This window comes from Rhinoderma darwinii, chromosome 2, assembly GCF_050947455.1.
Source record: "Rhinoderma darwinii isolate aRhiDar2 chromosome 2, aRhiDar2.hap1, whole genome shotgun sequence".
NCBI classification, from domain to species: Eukaryota; Metazoa; Chordata; class Amphibia; order Anura; family Rhinodermatidae; genus Rhinoderma; species Rhinoderma darwinii.
Window position 1 is genome coordinate 82903247 of NC_134688.1, and position 20462 is coordinate 82923708.

The window sequence follows — 20462 nt, forward strand, 5'->3', positions numbered from 1 at the left end:
TCTGATGCCGCTTATCTCGTTTAGAGGGAACAAAGTATTGGACAGGTAGAAAATCAATTATCCTGATTCCTGTGTTACCTAAATGGAAACGTCAAAGTTATTTGGACTTTCCCCACAGACATTACTGTTTGCAGACCCTGGTAAAATGCCAGGGATTCTTCAAGTCATATCTATGTCCAGCCATAGGAAAGATCAATAAGAAGGAATGGAAATTTAAATCAGCATCTCCAGGGAAATATATGTAATAATACCCCTAAAAAATTACAGGGTTGCCATGTGAGTGGCACATTAGAAGCAGTTGTAAACTAATGTGAATAATTTATTTGGGGATATCATAAGTATTAAAGGGGATCTGTCACCAGATCATATAAGTTGAACTGGTTTACTGACCTGAATAGCGCTGTCTGATTACAGCGCTGTTGTTTTTTTTTCTGAACCCCTTTCCCCCGTTCCAGAAATATTGCCCACTGTTATGTTGGCTCCCTATATGGTAATTTTCTGAAGTTAGCCAATGGGGTGGAGCTATCTTCCCTGCCTCTGATGATGACCAATCAACTTCGTGAGGGTAGTTCACACCCTGTTGGCTAACTACACCAAATTAGCATAGAGGGTTCCAACAAAACGGAGGGCCATATCTCTGGAACGGGGGGATCTAGGAAAAAAACAAAACAGCCCAAGGAGACAGCGCTATTCAGGTCAGTTAACCAGTTCAGCTTATATGACCTAGTGACAGGTCCACTTTAACAGAAACTGTCCCATCAGAAGAGTTCCCATAAGTTCAGTTTCCCCATGTTTGCCTTGCAGGATGTTAGCAGATTACAATCTGTTGTATAAGTGTTCTTGTTCATGAGACTCGGCCATATTACAGGTTCATAGTATACAGTTTTGTAATACACTATTCCCCCATGGAAATCAATATGCCCATATTTATCTCCATATGTCTCTGATTTCATATGAAGGTATATGGAGGTTTTTCTTATTCAGAAAATAATTGTCATATTCTATCGCATGCCGTACTATGGAGATATTCCTCCCTACAATCATTTCTAGGGGAGAATAAAGTGCCATACGGTGGCACATGGAGTGCCTATGACTACGTGAATTTTCTGTAGTTGCCAGAAATTCTGTAGGCGGTAAGTACATAAAGCAGATCTGAAAACCTGGTTGGAAACACTCTGAGAAAGCCGGGTGCTTCGACTTCTTCACTGGATGAGAATTTCCTGTAAACATTAACGCAGAGTGACTCGCGCCATTAATTTTAGTTTACTGTTGAAGATATGGAAAGAGGTTTAATAGATCATTAGACGTCTGCACATAGATAATACAGACAGTGGTTTCTAAGCAGCACAAGGAAATAACCACACCTGTGTAATGGACAGTAGAGTCGTAGATTGGGTTGATAAAATGTACTAATAAAGGGATTTAATGTCCAGGCTTAGAGTAGTAATAATGTAGTTTGGTTACTTTATGAAAAATATGATAAATCAATGCATTTTACTACTAAAGGTGTCGTCTAGAATAAAAAAAAAAAAAAGGGCTGCCTTTTTCCCGAATAACAGCGCCACTCTTGTCCTTGGGTTATATATGGTAGTGCACCTTTGCTCTATTCACTTGAATGCGGCTCAGCTGCAGTACCAGACACAGTCCATTCTTAATAGTGTCACTGTTTTTTGGGGGAAAAAAATCAGACCCCTTTTTCTAATCCCGGATAAGCCATCTAAGTAGCACTGGTCATAGATCAGCTCTTCAGAAATGACCTAAACAGCTCTATGCCCACTGAGAATATCTTAGTGGCTTTGCCCACTGAGCCGCCCTTATTTGAACCCAGTGTCATACATAATGTATTCCTTCTGTAGATATATATGCAGCCAATATTTTTCCATATGTTTACCATCTGCAGCAATAAACCAGTGCTCTTTCATTGTGTCCTAGTAATTCCTCTATTTTGTTCAGCACATTCCTGTCCATGCCACATAAAATAACAGGAATGCCAGGTTTTCTCCTCCCATTGTAAATCTTCATTTCTTTCATATTGTTTTATTTCTTCTCGGTCCCAGGCTTTTGCCCCTTTCTGAAGATCTACCAGTCCATGCAGCTTGTCTACACCTCGGGAATTTAGTGAGTTTTATTTCTGTACCTCCGCACTGTGCATTGTACAATACCACCACGACTAACTCTCCGTCTCATGTCTGCAGCTTAAGTCAAGGGGATGGCACCAATAAGAAACGACAGCTATGTGTCAGCTTGGAGCCAGCCTTGCTTCTTAAAGGTGATATCATGGTATGTATGTCTGTACATTTTACAAGTAGTTTATAACATATTATCCTGACCATCAGACACAGCGACAGACATATATGTGCCACCACTGTAGCAGCACAGAAGCCGCCCATCAGGAAACGGGGCCCACTACTACCGTAAAAGAAATAATATTGCTCCCTACTGTCTATTAAATCACATGTAAGGGACTACTCTCATTCTAGTCTGTGTCTCTTATGGATTATACATTACTGAAGGATTGGCACAATGATGAGGGATTTCCTGGAGAGTCATATATAAGGTAGTCTATGGATAGCACCCGATGACATCAAATTAGCAGTTGTCGGTGTCTGACCCTGAGGATTAGTCCCACTGTAATGGGAAAATGATATGTACTCTGGTCTCGATATTACTATTCGTGTATATTGTGAAAGCATAAAGGGAAACAAATACTCATATTCATGGTTACTGGAACACAATGACCTTTAACGAACCTATATGGCAGTGCTTCCCAACCTTTTAAGTATTAAGTATTCTTATCTCAGGCAACCCCTACAAATGAATTTTTTTCAAAAGAGAAAAAAAGGCTCAAACAAGTACTTATAAATCACTGTATCGAAAAAAAAAAGTTTTTATTTGTAAGCAGAATAATAAATCGACCTGACCCTTAAATTAATTCAGACACCAGACCCGACCCCTAAATTAATTCAGAACCCTGACCAGACCCATACATTTAATTCAGATCCAAAACCAGACCCCTAAATTAAATTCAGAACCCAAAACACACCCTAAAATTAATTAAGACCCCTGACCAGACCCTTACATTTATTCACACCCCAGACCCCTAGATTTATTCAGAAATCACATCAGCGACCAGAATTAGTTCAGATCTCGAAATTAATTCAAATACCAGAACCCAGACCTAACCCTTCCATCAATTCAAATTCTAGACCAGACCCCTAAATTCATTCAGACCACAGACTAGATAAAACAAATATATGTATATTTACTTACTGCTCCCGGGTCCTCTTTGCTTCCAGGCAACGTTGCACATGTCCTAACGCTGGCCAGTATAATGCTCTTGTGTGCTGGGCAGTGGTGGTACCGGGACTGACGTCGGCAAAACTGCCATCATAGATGCACTAGGGGGACACTTCCCTCTAATGCATCTATAAAGGCGGTCTGCGGGGTCTGTCTGGCCCGATTGCTGCGGAAACCCTGTCGTGGTCCCACTGAACCCTGGTTTGGGACAGACTGTTACATGGATATAAATTGGCTATATAAATCTTATGAGACTAGCACAGTTTAGCAGTGGTAATCATCCTATAGTAAAAAGCAGAGTTAATGGGTATTTCAAATTCTCTGCAATTATAATCGTGAAGCAGAATACAGGCTATCACCTATGCCGATGCCGGACCTTGCTTACTTCTATGTGTTATGATGTGTCATCCATGAAGACACCATTGTAAAATTGTATTTATTTTTTACAGGTGAAATGCTATTATAAACTCTGCACGCCTCACGAGAGGGAAGTCCTGTTCAGACTCCAGTTTCATACGTGTACAATTCACAACACTCATCTCTGCTTTAGTAAAGACCAGCTGGATGGCGCCTGCACAGGTGAGAAGTGGCATCCAGCATCCTGTGCACGTTGATATTGCCGCCTGCCATTGCTTACACAAGTGTTTCTTAAATTGGCTTCAGGTCTTCAGGGATTAGAGGTCTTCATCTCAGTAAATGTGATTTCGAAGCAACCAGTAAGAGCTTCTTGTATAATTTATCACGCGGCCCGCACAGACGCCATTTAGGCTAGGGCTACACGGCAACTTTGGTTACGCGACAACAAGTTGCACTACAAAAAAGTGTGATATGTCACGCGACTATTTTAGGATGCGATTTGCTTGCGAGTCGCATTTGATTTAGGCTTTTCAAAATCCATAAGACAACCAAAGAAAACAATGTCTGCCATGTTGCAAATGAGTCGTAGTCGCACGGGACTTACATTAAAGTATTTGCAGGATTGGATTTTTTGCGACTGTTGTGACGTGTCATAACGCAATCACTTTCACAAACAAATACATTGAAATGGTTTTAATCATATTTCCATTCTTTTATACTCACTTTTTTTATGTGCATGCAGTTTTTTTCAATATGCAGCATGTTCAAATGGATCCATATTGGTACTATTTTTAGCCCAAAGATCTCAATGGGTTGATTTAAAAAAAATGCATGTTCTGTGTTTGCATAGTTCACATGCATTTGGTCCATTTTTTACATTCGTATTTGAGCAACATTTCAAAAACATTGTTAATCCTTTAACAAAAATTTAACAAATATGGATGTAAAATGCACTACTCAAAACACAATACTAAAACAAATGCGGAACAAATTTTTAAAAAAAACGTATCCACCTTGCGCAACCGTATTTGTTCCGTATTTTTATATGGAAGTGAGAAGGAGGTCTAAAACTACATGTAGACCACCACCAATGAGAGGATATGTTTTACTGAACTGGGCACTGCAGGAAGTGAGCTGATCCTTCTATGTCTCTTCTAAGTCACACTCACAAGGGACTGGGAAGCTGAGATATGGGGAGTTGTTTGTTTAGCAGTCCCAGTCATTGTCTTTTTCTGAGTAATAAAGTAGCAGCTCTGTACTCATCTTCTCCAGGGCATAACTGCACAACCCGGGGTTCAATGCCATTTGTTGCCCTTTCCAATAGTATTAGTATTTATTATTTCCTTCTCCAAGATGACCGATTCCCGGATGATGCAGCCGTGGAATTTATATTTTCCTCTGGACAAGACAAAGTTAAAGGTGAGGACACCTCTGAGTCATAGTCTGTCTCCATTTCTTTCTTCTTGTATCGTCTTAGCTCTAGACATGTTGCAAATTGTTAGCCACATCTACGCCCACATCTACGCACATGTCCTTCCTGTACAGATGACTTCATGTCCCCAATATTTCTATATAACCAAACTATTTTCTCTTCTAAACACATCTGTCTTCCACCTACACACCACTAATTTTTTTGTCTGCCTTCTAATCTTACTGTCATCTTTACTGTCTCTTCTTCTCTCACATTAAAGGGCGAGAGGTCTTCCGCAACGACCCCAGCATTTCAGTGGATTACGACATCACTGATCCACTTGTACGTTATGACTCCTATGAGAACCTCAACATAAACCACGAGGACAGTCTGGAGGGTGAGTGCGCCGAATGTCACATAACAGCTGGGCCAAATACGTATTTAATGCACAGGGCAGAGGTCCCCTTATTCCATGTCACTTGTAGATATTAACTTGGGGAAGAGACAAAGTAGATTAGTCACTTCCTTTGCAATAATTTGCACTGGGAACATTTCCATAGACTACTTTACATTATAGTTGTGGTTAATATTAGTGACGTAAAATTGTTGTGGGTTTTGGCTACAACAATTAGGCTTTAATGGGTCTAAGCTTTTTATGTATATGTGGCAAGTCAATGACTCACTAAGACAGAACGCACAGGCAAGATGAATATGATTTGCTGGTATTGAGTAAAGAATCAAAATATGACATATAGATTAAAGGGTTATTCACTTTATGGCATATTACTTTCTGATAAGAGGGGGTCCGACTATCGGAACCCCCACCATACTGAAATTAAATAGGCCGCAGCGTTGTTTTAGCGTTACTTCCCTTTCAAAGTTTTTCCCTGCACAGGTGCAGTCCTGGCCACCAGCTGTGCAGGGAGCTGCAGCACAGCCCCATTTATTTGGGGGCTACGGGTGTCACTGCATCCCCTTAATGCTGAGTCTCGGGCTCAGAAAGTGGTGGCATATCCTAGGGATGTGCTATCACTATCTGGAATAGGAATAACCCTTTAATGCTGAGGTGTAGCTTGAGGCCCTCCAATGATGACATGGATTTCTACTGCCGTCCTGATACAAGAGTCCGGGGCAATTGCTTCATCTGCACTTCTATAGCTGAGCTACTGACGTTCGTGATTCATTCTACATTTTAACAGAAATATATACATCTAGTCAAGCAATTTTATTGAACTATGAAACAAAGGAAAACATTTTTATTGCATTATTAAGAAGTTCTCTATCCAAATTTAAAGAGGCTTTTCACCCAAACCTAAAATTGTCCTAATTCTAAATAGACAATTTACAAATATTACAACATTACATATATTAGTAAATCAGATATTAGTGTGGCAGACAAATTTTGACCATTATGATTATTTACTTAGATATACTGACATTATTCTGTTTTGTCTTGGTGGCCATTTTTAAAAGGGGCAACAGGAAGTGCAGCCATATTGGTTGTAACCTATAAATTACCTCAGAAACGGAGAGTAAACTATGATTTTTCTCAACATGTTAAATCAATAACAAAGTAAGGGTATGTTCACACGCAGTAGCAAAGTACATCTGAAATTACGGAGCGGATTTCGCCTGAAAACAGCTCCTGATTTTCAGACGTTTTTGTAACTACTCGCGTTTTTCGCTGCGTATTTTACGGACATTATTGGAGCTGTTTTTCAATGGAGTCAATGAAGAACGGCTCCAAAAACGTCCCAAGAAGTGACATGCCCTTCTTTAATGCGGGCTTCTTTTTACGCGCCATCTTTTGACAGCGACGCATAAAATTACACCTCGTGGGAACAGAACATCGTAAAACCCATTGAAAGCAATGGGCAGATGTTTGTAGGCGTAATGGAGCCGTTTTTTCAGGCGTAATCCGAGGCGTAAAATGCCCGAATTACGTCTGAAAACAGTGCGTGTGAACATACCCTAACAGTTTTAACATCAGTTTCTAGGCAGATAAATTTCAGTTCACATCTCGTTTTTTACTGTACGTCTGACGTGCACGTTTGGACATGAAAAAACAGTGTAAAAACGTGCACCACAGCGGGTATATTGATTTCTATGGTCAGCACGGATGCCCTAATGGTGTCGTTTGTGCATACGTTTTGTGTGCTTACATTCTATCTTTTCTTTTTTTTCATGCCCTGAAAAGCGTAGTCTACTACGCTTTTCAGTACTTTTCCTAAAACGTATACCATACGTATACGTTTTTATTCGTATTGAAGTGAATGGCGATGTATGGACGACGTATGCAATCTTAAACCCTACGTTTGCATACGTAAAACGTATATGTTTTTGTCACCATATATAGGAAATCTTGACTTAACAAAGTTTGATTTAGCTCAAGAACAAAAAAAGTATAAGTTTTTAGAAGTAAGAACTGACACAAACATATAAAAACGTACACAAAGTATACTACAAAAAAACATAAGCGAATGTTACAAATCCATGTTTTGTGCACAATTTTGTAACTTTAAAAACGTATGCGTCGTCGTATACCAGAAACGTGTGCACAAAATGAGATGTGAACTTAGCCTAATTCAAAGGTGACAACCAATATGGCTGCACTTCCTGTTAAAGGGAGTCTTCTATATTAATGAAGCTTAATCACTGTATAAATCAAATTTCTAATATATTTAATGTTTCCGTTCCTCACCGTTTTCAAGATCGTTCAATGAGATCACTCTTGTTTACATCTAGAGACTGCAAACCTGCATGCAAATTCTTGGCGTGATTTTCGCAGCGTTTTTCGGTCGCAGCCAAAAAGCAAAAAACGAAGCGAAAAACGCTTTCTCTGCCTACCATTGATTTTCAATGGGAGTTCAGAGGCCGAACCGCAGCAAGAGAGAGCATGCTGCTGTTTTTACTGCGAGTAGCTAAAAACCACCACGGAAAAAAAAACCTCCGACTCCTATTGAAATCAATGGGAGGCGGTTTCGGACGTTTTTTGCACGCTGATTCCGACGCGGTTTCCATGTCAAAATCAGCGTAAAAAAACTCCGTGTGAACTGGGCCTTATTCTTATTAAATGTGGCAGTCAGAAATAAAGAAATGTGTTATTTGAGTAGCACAAAGCAAGTCTGTCCTTTCACTGCTCTAAGCTCGGTGATAGATTATTTATTTTTGTTTTTTTACATTTTTATTTTCTTTCTTTATAGAACTTAATCACACTCGTGGACCATTGGATGGTAGCTTGTATGCCCGTGTGAAGAAAAAGAGTACGCCTCTGACTTCAACTAATGGAAGCCCCGAACAGCATGGACGACTGCTATCTGTTAGTAGTGACTCTGGACACTCTTCAGCTCCGACTGAGAGGTTGGAAGAAACTCCACAGAAGTCTTTACCAACAGCAGCTGAGCGAGAAGACCTAGAAAAACTTTTGGGTGGATTTGGAGTTATTGTAAAGAATGAAGGAGAGCCACAATACTCACAGGTGGTGAAACGTGAAGATGTGAAGACCCAAAATGGACATCAAAGGCAAATTATGGAGGAAAGACCCAGAAATTTGCAGCATCAAATGCACCAGGAAGGTGTAAACCAAAATATTCAGGCAAAGATGAATGGAGACTCAAGGTTTCAGTATTCACCTCAGTGGTCTGGTGTATCTGATGAAGGAGCATCTCAAAGTTTGCCTTTAACCTCACCATCCTGGGAGGAGCAGAGGGAATCACCTTGTGAAGCAGTCATTTTGGAAGATGAACTAGGACAGTTTGGTGGCCTAGCTGTTTATCCAGGAAGGAGATCTTTATTGTCCAGGCATTGTTCCTGCAGATTAGGTTATGGTGGTTCTAATATTGAGGGACCTCCTAACAGATCTTATTTCAGACCAGAAGGCATCCTTGATCCTCGGGGAGCACCAGTAGCAGGTGCAGTACTGCAAGGTGGTCACTATCCAGGCATTTATGCGGATCAGGAGAGAAGAAGACTGTATCGCTCATTGTCTGAAGGCCAACATTACACTAACCAGACACAAAGCCCACCAAAGAGAGGCAGTTTGAGAGAAAATCGACAATACATGTGTCAGCCTGTTTCTCATGAACCGCTTTTGCCTCCAATGTGCCTGTGTTCTCATTGTCAAAGTTCAGCTTGCTATCCTGTGCCTAACATGTGGCCTATAGAAGGAGGCAAGATGTCAACAATGCAACCTTTTCATTGTGGAGAATTTCCAATACGCCTACCCCAGTCTTACGGGCAAAGTGTACAACCCAACCATGACATCCCACCTCCTTTTCAAGTTCCCTCAGCTAAGATGCAATACGGATTTACTGTTCCACATGGTGAAGACTCACCACACTTTAACCATTTTGCTGATATGGGATACGGACATGCCTATCCACATTTCCTGCATCCCTCCTATCTTCAAGCTCACTGCCCACCTAATGGTTATGGTGCCCATCCTTTTTCTGGTTGTATGTCCTCCTGTAATCAGATCGGTGGACAGTCTCCTCCAAGCTCCGTATCTCCCATTGTTCCACCCAGTTGCACCCCTCGGAGAATGAGTGGGGATACCATGTCTGCAGGGAGCCCTGGTGAATTAACACCCCCACAGCAACAGCAGCAAGGTGAGTTGTATGACACAAAACGTGTGACAGTATTAATACAGGGTTCCAACAGGGCCCACCAGAGAGTCCTCGGAGGGGCCCATGCTCATATATTACAATGTTTAAGTTAATGCCCAAATAACCTATTAATCCATATTGCTGATATAGCATATGTGTTATAACTGTATAGTGTGCCATACAATTAGAACGTGGACATGCCCTTATTCTGTATAGCAGGCCTGTGGGCCCTCAGAATCATTTCCTCTGGTGGGCCCAAGGTCCTTCAATCAGTTACTGGTATTATCAGTCAGAAGTGTGCATCTGCTTCATGTCCTGTTAAAATTAGGCTACTAGCCTAAAGGTTTAGAGGTCACAGTTGTGATGTCATCACCCTCACTCATCACTTCAAAAAATCCAAGCATGTCCAAGAGGTTAATGGTCAAAAGGGAAATGTTCACACACTCACTGAAAGGGGTTTTATGGGAGTTTAATAAAATGAGCCAGATAGGAAATAACCAATACTTCTCTTGTTAAATCCCCCGCCGCTCCAGGGCCGACACTCTGCCGATCCCCGACCTGTCTTGGTTTACTTTGCTGCAGTGATGACGTTGATTCACATCACCGCTGCAGCCAATCACTAGCATACAGTAGGTACAGTAGGTTGTCAGAGGAACTTAACTAAATATTCTCATGTCAGTATGATATAACGTTTAAAATTTACTTCATATTTCCAAAGAACATAATAAACCACAGAGAGAACAGGGAGTTTACATAAATTACAGAGAATCTAAATTATTCAGACATTTCCAAAACCAGGCGGAGTAGAATTTCAGGACCAAGCTGCTGTATTGTGGCTCCAGAGCGTTTTACAGGTTTGGGGAATTGGAATTAAGTCAATGCAGTAGAAGACATTACATAAACTAAAATGAAAAGTATTACAATGAGGAGGGTTTAGTAGGGATTTGGAAGAGATAAAGTGCAACAAAACATCATATTTACTGATAAGAATCCAATACCAAATATAAATTATAGTGACAGAAGAATGACAAAGAGCTGTTCAATTTCCATACATATACTAAACTACTATACTACACTTGGCCGTTTATTTTTATTCGGAGCAGTGTTCAGATGGAAAGAGTCACTTCATAAATGACATGAATGACAGTCTCCTAGATCCATACCTCAGATCCCATCAACAAGTTCTGTGGTCTGGAAACATATAGTATAATTAGGTTCCAGCAAAACATATTTACTTGCACATTAGTTCTGGGGGTGTAGAACTTGCATTGGGTTTAATGAGCATTTGAGATCTCATTATCATGGGGATGGTTGGACGTAAGAAGAAGAGATCTACCAACCGTGGTAAAGAAGCATTGGCTTATTATGAAGGAGATGGAAGAAAGTTGTGTTGCAGTAAAAGGAGGATCACTCTAATCTTCCTACCTAGAGAGTCATCTCAAACTTACACCCTAATGCTGGCTACAGTATTATTTAGGAACTTTATATAAAACTTTTATTTTTGGCACTTTATGGCACGTTTCCATGTTGTAGCACTGTATGGCATGTTATGTTTCCATTGTGTGACACTATAGTGTAGGCAGTATATGGCTGTAGTATGTGAACACTGCATGACAGTTATCATATGGCACTATTATTTGAGAAACAATAATACCAAGGGAGCCACTTCCAACATTGATTTGGCACTGGCCACCACACTTTAATTTAACCAGGTACTTATATAACTTCTGTGTTTTAAAGAGGACCTGTCACCTCTCCTGATATGTCTGTTTTAGTAAATAATTGTATTCCCCATAAGATCACAATTCTAGGGCATATACCGTTTTGTTGGAAATTTGATTGTGCCGTCGTTCTGCTATTACTCCTGGAAATTTCTGAGTAAATTTACAACTGGGTGTTACAATTTCCCCATGTCAAAGTGGTGTGCCCCTACAGTCTAAGACTGTGTGCACAGATTAGACAGTGTCAGACCGTGTAGAAACACACCCCCAACTGGTATCACCCAGTTGTTAATTTATTCATACATTTTTAGGGGGAATAACTGAGGAACGGCTCAATGTAGAGTTCTATGAAAAGATCCAGATTTGTTATATTATGGGGAATACAAGTTTTTACTAAAAAAAAAGACATGTGAGGAGAGGTAACCGGTCCTCTTTAAGAAAGACGCAGAAAACTAATGGGCTTCGTGCCTTTTCTTGAAGAAAAATTGGCCTTATTGCTTATAGTCCAAAGCAGTTTATATTACCTTATTATATAACCTAACATTTTCTCTTAAATTATTTAGGTACATGAAGTCCAAAAAGTAAAAAGAAAAAGGTAGAGGAAAATCCCTCAGTTTACCTATATATTCATCATAGTTTAGTGGAATATATAATGAGACAGCTATACACTGTTAATAAAATGGAACGTTGTACTAAATATAGGGCAGGAGACGTCTATTTCTTCCATATATTGACAGTAATTGACTCATTTACTCCACAAACCAGCTAACATGACTCCTGGAAATTTTCCTCCTGTTTGCCAGTTTATTGTGTCAGTGTCCAGTGTGAAATTTATTTTCCAAGCATTGGGATTTGCCAAACCATTGAGCAATTATTTCCCTCCAGACGACTTGCGGGGATCTGTTCCTTTTAGCATGATCACATAAAATGACTGTAGGTTGCCAAATGCATAAAACTCAGCGTGGTAAATCGTGGTTTCGGGTCACTGTATTGCTCAGTCAAACTTGACTGATGTTATTAGAGCCCAGCACATTACAGTAACACACTTATAGCTGGTGATAATAAGCGTGATTATGGATAATTGACTTCAATAATTTGTGACTCTGGTATACGCACCCTCATTATGAAGGCTAAGGCTGGAATTTTAATATTTTTAATGTTTTGCAACATTCCCATATTCTCTTTAACGCCTTCATAGTCACATCAAAATGGGAACAACTGCTAAAAATGTTACTTTGTTTATTGTAGATCTTGATATTATGTCTCATGTGAATATACGTAATGTATAATTCCGGTACCGTAAATGAAAATTAATCCCTTAATAATGCAGCTTATTTTGGTTTTAAGGACCCATATATTGTCGTCTGCGTTGCTGCATTTTTCCTCTATATTTTAGATCTTATTAGTGTGTGCTGACAAAATCCCCTGCACAGCTATAGAGCTAAATATTAAAATTTGGGCTACCTGCAGCCAACACTAGAGGGAGCTCAGGAGCTTACTGCATAATATTTATACATTAACCTCTATAGCAAAAGAGTATGCCGTAAACTCCTAACCTCACCCTAGTGGCGTCTTTATGTCTATGCAGGAGAGTTAAAACTGTTGCACCTCAACATGACATGGTGTTAAAGGTAGACATTCACTTAAAGGATCATTGGTAAAAGAACCACTTTTTCATGTACTCCACGTTCTTCAGCAGAGTTTTATTTACACATTACCACAAAAAAGTCAGCAGAATAGAGAAATTCATAAGTCTATAATTTATTACGGCTCGACTTTTTATCAGTTCCAAGCAAAGGTGGACACTGGGATTTATGCCCAAGGTAGGGACTGTGCCTTTTGGAAGGTATAGAAGAACATAGTATACTCAGGAGTTCACTGGGCAGTGTCTCTCATATGGGTAGAAGTGAAATGGCATCTAGTTGAGTTTTTTAGTTCATGTTTTATTGTCGGTAGATTTTCTGCATAATCCATATTTTCAACACTCACATAAGTTTTTTTTCGATTTTCCACAGTCATTCCCTGTTCTGCCAACCTTCAAACTAACTGTAAGACTCTTATGACTCCTACTGAGCTGCCGAGACCATTTATGAGTCCCATGAGCAGTTGAGCACTTCTGAAATCGGCATAAACTCCCACCCTCCCATTAACTTTATAACGTCAGGACAGCGCAGAACTTTTTCCATTATCTCCACATCATACGCACCGTGCAGCACTTTGTATTCAGTTGTGCTTCCAGACAGAATATTTTATTGTAATGTAAAAACTTTTCTAGATTTTTGTAGCTCTTCAGAGAAGTTAGGGGGGTTTGGATTAAGAGCCTAACTTCCTTCTCTTAAAAAGGTGGCACCAGGCTTAAAGGATTTTTTGTTTTTTTGCAAGTAACGTCGATGTTTAATGGGGCCCTCCAGGTCCCTAAATCAGACTAATACAGCACACATCGTCCTGAGGCTGCCCGGCATCAGGACTTTGTATGTGCCGCAGCACAGACCTTGAGTGGCGGGGCCTGATGTGGCAGGGGGGCTTCTGAGCATAGAAAGAGGAGCTCTGAGGGGCGGAAGAGAGATTTCAACTAGATCCACGCCCTAAATATGCGGATCCAGTTGAAAGCAGCGCTTGCCCAGGGGACCTGGGGCAGGCCCCCTTTCCCTCCAGGCCCGGTCTTACCCCTTACGAACACTGTCTACCACTATATCTAAACTAACATTACAGTATACTTACATATTGCCATCCATTCTCTGTGTGTAGGTCATGGACCGACATTAGGGGTTGTAAAGGATTAGAAAAAACACGGCTGAGTTGTAATGCTTGGCACAACCCATAGACAGGTGTGGTAGAGTTTATGGAAGAATGCCATGATGTTTTTCTCATCCTTTACAACCCCTTTAATTGTTATTGGGTCATTTCCTAGAGTCACTTGTGAAAGATTTGAGCTGGTTACATAAATAATAATAATAAAGTGCTCCCTACTCTTTTTTTTTTCTTGTAGATGTCCCGGACCATGGTATGCCAAGGGAAGCACCATCATTTCAGCTCCAGAATCCTAGAGTGGCAGCACCACCAGTCAGTGGCTCTACTATAGCACACATTAACCCAGTTGTTCATGTAGAGAACCCACTTCATACCAGCAGTCTGACAAGCATCCAAAGTTCAGGACCCATCACAAATCCTTGTACACACAGTCCATTGCAGGGACGTAACACAGTGCCAACTGATGCCTTTATGTATCCACAGAGTCCTTTACATGCCAGTACCCCCATAAACACATATTGTCAGCCAGTGCAAACACAACCTAATCTTATCCACACACAAAATACAGCTGTGCAAACCCAAACCCATATTCCAACTATATCACCGACACATAGACCCTTAATGCAAGCAGACCATGGTTCGCAACCAAAGAGTCCACCAGTACAGCACAACACTGTTCAAAGGCAGGGCTCAACAGTGCAAAAACAGAGTCCTCCACGTGCACATGTGCATTTTCACAGTCAAGTAAGTGTTAGTCAAGGGCACTCACAAAATACAGTTACACAAACAAATGGCTATGGCCTACAAAATAGTCCTATGCAGTCCCACAGTTTCGAACAAGCGCACAACACATCAATGCCACTGCATGACAATAGGATGACAGAGGAACAAGCTATACAGATGCATAAGATTGTGCACACACAGAGCTTCAATTCACCTTTACACTCACCAAGTAATGGGCAGACGCAGTGTCCAGGACCACATTCTCCTTTATCCTCTCAGAGTTCTGGAAACCAAGTCCAACCTACTATGCACACCCAGTTCTCACAGCCCCAATCACCTGTGCGTGCCCACAGCTCTGCGGGTCAGGTAACCGCTGTTGTACGCACACAAGGTGGATTTGCACAAGCAAATAATCCTAAACAGACTTCATTTCAACAGCAAGGGCCTGTCTGCACAAGTACCCCGTATATTCCTACAAATAGCACCGTGCAAACTCATAGTCACCATGTTCATTCAGACAATGCAGTGCAAGGCCAAAGCACAGTGCACACTCAGATGCCTTCTTTAACATTACAGAGTCCTGTTCACAAGCAAGGCCCTCAATTGCAGAACACCGTGCACATACAAAACACCTCCATACAAACATTCAGAAATCCGTGGAATCAAAGTCAGCCTGCGCCAAACAACCAACTAGTGCAAACACAGAGTCACTCGACACATCCATCCAGCCCCGGCATCACAGACAGGTACGTCTTCTTATGCAGCTTCTTAAAATATGAAAGTGGTGTATTTTGTATTTATTATTTTACATATTTTAATCTACGTATTACAGCCTGTATAAGTCCAGAGCTGCATTCACAATTTTGCCGGCTTCAGAGCTAAAATCTTCCAGCGTTTCTTGCTGGTTTAGAATGTCTTCACAGAACTTTCTCTGGTCAATTATATTTTGGAAAGTGAAGCCTTTACAGATTCTAGTGTACAGTAACCTGATATCTAAAAAACAAACTGAATGAATTACATCTTAAAAAAAATGTATTTAAAAAAAAAAAAAAAAACAAGTGTAGCTTAATAAATGTAACATTTCAAATAATGAGACTTTCTAATATAAACCTCATTTTGCTTTTCTCTACTTCTCCGGACATCCCTTATATGCTGCAACAATGTAAATATTGTGCCTGCTCTGGGGTTGCCATGGTGGCATTAATATCCTGCAACTTTTTATTAATTTTTATTCTGTTTTTATTAATATGTAGCTCAGCAGAACACAAGTGGATACACATAGTAGAAAAGGTATTTAGGTACAAAATAAGAGTTGCATATAAAAAATAATAAACGGGTTGGGCATCTATATTAAACGACAAAAGGAAGCAAAACGTGCAAAGACCATTATATGAAAAATGGAAAACTTACAATACGTCAGCATAGACTAACGTGTAACATAAAAATCAAGAGCGAGAGAGAATCTGAAAACAAGAGGGAAAAGGGGGCTAAATGGTAGGGAAAGACGCTGTTATAAATGGGGTGTGTTCCTCCCTACACACTGACCCTGTCCAGTCAGTGCTATTATGTCAGACTAGGTAGGGACAAACCCTATTGACTAAGGCTATGGCAACACCCAGTTATCAATTTTTCCATTTATTTCCGAGAGGAGTAGCAGAGGAACGTTGGCGTGTAGAGTTCTAAAACAAAAAATGTTCAGCTTTGTTACTTAATGGGGACTAAGTATATGCTAAAATAGACATGTCAGGAGAGCTGACGTAGATTTTCTGCATAGATGTGAGTGGGCCCTCAGAATCATGGCTTTTTGTGAGTGCAAAAAATACCAGTATGACACTAAATGTCACCTAGTATTCCTCTCATGCATCCCATTTATATTATCACATTCTGCAGCACCAAATTTATTAGCCATTAATTTTTTTTAAAGGTTAAAGATTCATGTTTATTTGCGGTCTCATTGACCAAGAAATGTTTACAAACTTCTCCAATTTGTTCGCTAGTCTCATTTCTATTGGCTTCCAAAAAACTAATATGTGAGGGGACCAGGTAAATGATATATTGTCTACTCGTATCCCTGGCTTCATCTAGCTCAGAACTGTATATAGGGACCAGCATTGGGCTTCTCACCTGGTCAACAAGAGTGGTGCATTAAAATAAGTTGTGTTTGCATATTATAGGGAAGGCGTCATGGATTCTACTGTAAATCTTAATTCAACGAATCCTGAAAAAAATTCTTCACATTCTGCCTCCCCACCCCGGGTGTCGAAGGTTGAGCCGCAAATGCCAGTAAATCCTAATACAAGGACAATAGAACAAACAAAAGGACCGCCATCATTCAATCCTGCACCAGTGCCTACGGAAACAAATCCTCAAGCTGCCCAATACAGTGTACCCACGGAAACTACCTGCCCTCCACATCTGCCCCCGATATTAAATCCTGGTACACAACAGAAAAGAAGTATCACTATATCCCTGCCTGAGACTTCTGTCACCTGCCATGGAGTGGAAGTTACTACCAGTCCACCACTGTCACCAATGGGAAGTCAGTGCGAGCTTCTGTCTCCCTCGCCCACACCATTATTTCCCATCAGTACTGCCTATTATTCAGGCAGCCCATGCCCTCCAAATGCCCAGCCACCCACATTGCCTGAAAAGTGCCACACTCCCGCTACAGTGGACAAGTCAGGCACCCTCCGAAGATCAAGTGAACAACAGGCAGATAAATCCCCCACTTCAATCAAAGGTTAGTAAAAGGTGTACTACTATAACTAGTACGGGCACACAAAGTGGCCCCTGTCCAGCTGAGACACAGCGCAATGTGGCTGAAAACCATGCCGACATGTCGTTTTACCGCAGGTTGGTGCTATTTTTAAATGATTATAATAGCCGCACATATCCATTTTTTGCCGGTAAACAGCAAATTTACCTGCAAAAAAACATACGGAAATTACAAAAATTTAAAAACCACGCCTATTTGCAAGAAAAGCCTTTGCCAGACAGGGGCCACGGTGTGTCCATACCCTTAGTCTATGTCGTCTACTGAATGAATTGCAGATAGTGACCCCTTTTTGTTTTGACCCTGATATTTAGATGTACAACTGGACATTCCTCCAGCTGCCAACTTTGTGCAGGATTCTTCAAGATTTTGGTATAAGCCTAACATCTCCAGGGAGCAAGGTAATAAACAGACCAGTATATACAGGACCTGCTATAAAGTGGTAGTTCTCTCTGCTGTGATTTTTTGCTTTCGAATAGGTGGTCATTCCATTGACTGTCTACCCACTTCCCATGCCAGTAAACCCACACTCCATACATGGTTCACTTCAGCACTAAACTCTGTACCAACAAATGAATATCTATGGTCTATCCATTACTTTGGTTGGGACCTGTACATATCCTGCTTATCATATTGTCTTTCTTTTTCAGCTATTGCCCTTTTAAGAGGTGCAGAGCCAGGCTCTTTCCTGATTCGGGACAGTAACTCTTTTCGAGGGGCATATGGTTTGGCACTAAAAGTTTCCAGCCCTCCTCCAAATGCAATGCCACAGCCATGTAAAGGTGATGTATTGGTTTATCGTGATGTATTGGTTTGTCTTATCGACCCCTGCGTCTCTAACATTAATTCATTCCTTTCTTCAGATCCCTCTGAGCAGTTGGTCCGTCACTTTCTCATAGAGACAGGTCCTAAAGGAGTGAAAATTAAAGGCTCCCCTATTGAACCCTTCTTCGGTAAGTTAGAAACTGCTTCCCCTGTTTGTGGCACTGTGGAACATGACACTAAAGTTGTTATTGACCAATCACAGGGCATGGAAGGAAAAACAAACTCAGGGCCCTTCTATTCTGGGTGGGTAAACCCACCCATATAATGGGGTGCCTGGTTTGATCCTTGCTATGGGGTCCCTTCTCTCATATGTACACCACTGCCAATGGTACTCTATAGTAATTCAGCCTAGTCATGCAGCAATAAATTCCGTCTACTATATCATTTCATAGCTAGGAAGATTTACTGTTTAGAACTTGTCAGAGAAGGACAACATAAAGAGGTTAATATAATAAAGCTTAATGTTTCAGTTTGTTACCATTTTTAAGATCTCTGCTCGCTGTGAGTGAATGGAAAAATTCTTGTTTATGTCCGAAGGTCGAAAATTCGTCTTGATCGTGTCCCACTGACACAGGTGCATGTTTCCATTTATTGACAAGAAGCAAAGGTCTTGAAAATAATGAGGCATTGAAACATAAGGTATATTAAAAAGTTGCATAACTTTTTATTATATAATTCTAGGAGATTTTCTAGGAGGAAACGCTATTTAAGGAGTGAAAGCATGTGAAAATATTCTAAATACTAGAGCTTAATGTTTTTATTTAGACCTCGAATGTCGCTGTTCAATTTGTCTGAACCCCTAAAATGGCAGGATGGGTCTGGACACTGGTGTTTTCATTCATCATGTGGTGGCACTATATAGGGCGTATAGAACTCCACAGGTGGGCGTTAGGGTAAATGCTCCAATCTGTTTCTTGGTTAGCATAACGAATGATATACAATGTTCACTTTGTAAATGGTTGCTCAGTAACTGTGTACACGTGATCCTAATCTGACATTAGGAAATGTTACTCAGATGTGAAATTATCAAATACTTTACTATATGTTGTCTTGTTAACTACTCATGTGTATCATTTTATTTGGCTGCACGGAGGGGGTGATTTTAGTTGGGTGTTGGGATCTCAATGTCCTGTATTCACAACTGGAAAAACTTTAATAAAACGTATTTGATTAAAAAAGTGGTGGTACTAATGTGTCCGAAGGGTATGTGACCTCAAGCGGTCCCAAGAACAGGACAGTTACTTGCCAACCATAAACAAGTGGTTATGTATAAGGGTATGCTCACACAACTTATTTTTAGCCATTTCTCGGGCCGTAAACGCCTGAAAAAACTGAAGCTGAACGCCTCCAAACATCTGCCTATTGATTTCAATAGGAAAAAAGGCGTTTCGTTCCGTCGTGACGTTTTTTTACACGGCTGTTTCAAAAAAACGCCCCGTAAAAAGATGTGCAAGTCACTTCTTGAGCCGTTTTTGGAGCCGTTTTTCCTTGGTCCAATAGAAAAACAGCTCCAAAAAACGCCGCAAAAAATGCATCAAAAAATGTTTCTGCGTGTGAACATACCCTTACAGTGTTATTGTGCAGTGACAGAAGCTGGACTGGAACAATGCGAAGTGTATGGCGCTGATTAGTCACTCTCATACACTACAATGTACAATGCCCAGTTGTCTATTAAGAAACTAATTAGCATAAATCTAAAATTGCTCATAACTTGCTCAAAAATTATCGTTTTTAAAAAAAAACAAAACAACACTTCTGTTATCTACATTACAGCGCTGATCAGATTATGTAGGAGATGGAGCATTTATAATCTGGTGACAGAGCCTCTTTAAGCCCAAATCCCTTGTATGTGTTCTGCACAGACGGCTCCATATCTTCAGAGGAAATATAGATACACTTCCTCCAACGTATTCCCTATGAACGTACACATGTACCTGTGCAAGACACATCCAAGGAAGACCAAATTGTTTAAAACATATTTGGCTCATATTTGACTCCTC

The 20462-nt window shown here is 40.5% G+C and overlaps 1 protein-coding gene across 1 annotated transcript in view; it reads left to right on the top strand.

Moving 5' to 3' along the window:
- TNS2 (tensin 2) overlaps positions 1–20462 on the top strand; it is a 128452-nt gene that overhangs the window by 102435 nt on the left and 5555 nt on the right. The window contains exons 13-23 of the mRNA XM_075851823.1: positions 2058–2118; positions 2196–2280; positions 3747–3876; positions 5008–5073; positions 5346–5462; positions 8269–9672; positions 14380–15610; positions 17039–17604; positions 17952–18038; positions 18288–18419; positions 18501–18590. Of these exons, the coding sequence (XP_075707938.1) occupies positions 2058–2118; positions 2196–2280; positions 3747–3876; positions 5008–5073; positions 5346–5462; positions 8269–9672; positions 14380–15610; positions 17039–17604; positions 17952–18038; positions 18288–18419; positions 18501–18590 (3969 nt within the window). The remainder of the gene's footprint in view (positions 1–2057; positions 2119–2195; positions 2281–3746; positions 3877–5007; positions 5074–5345; positions 5463–8268; positions 9673–14379; positions 15611–17038; positions 17605–17951; positions 18039–18287; positions 18420–18500; positions 18591–20462) is intronic.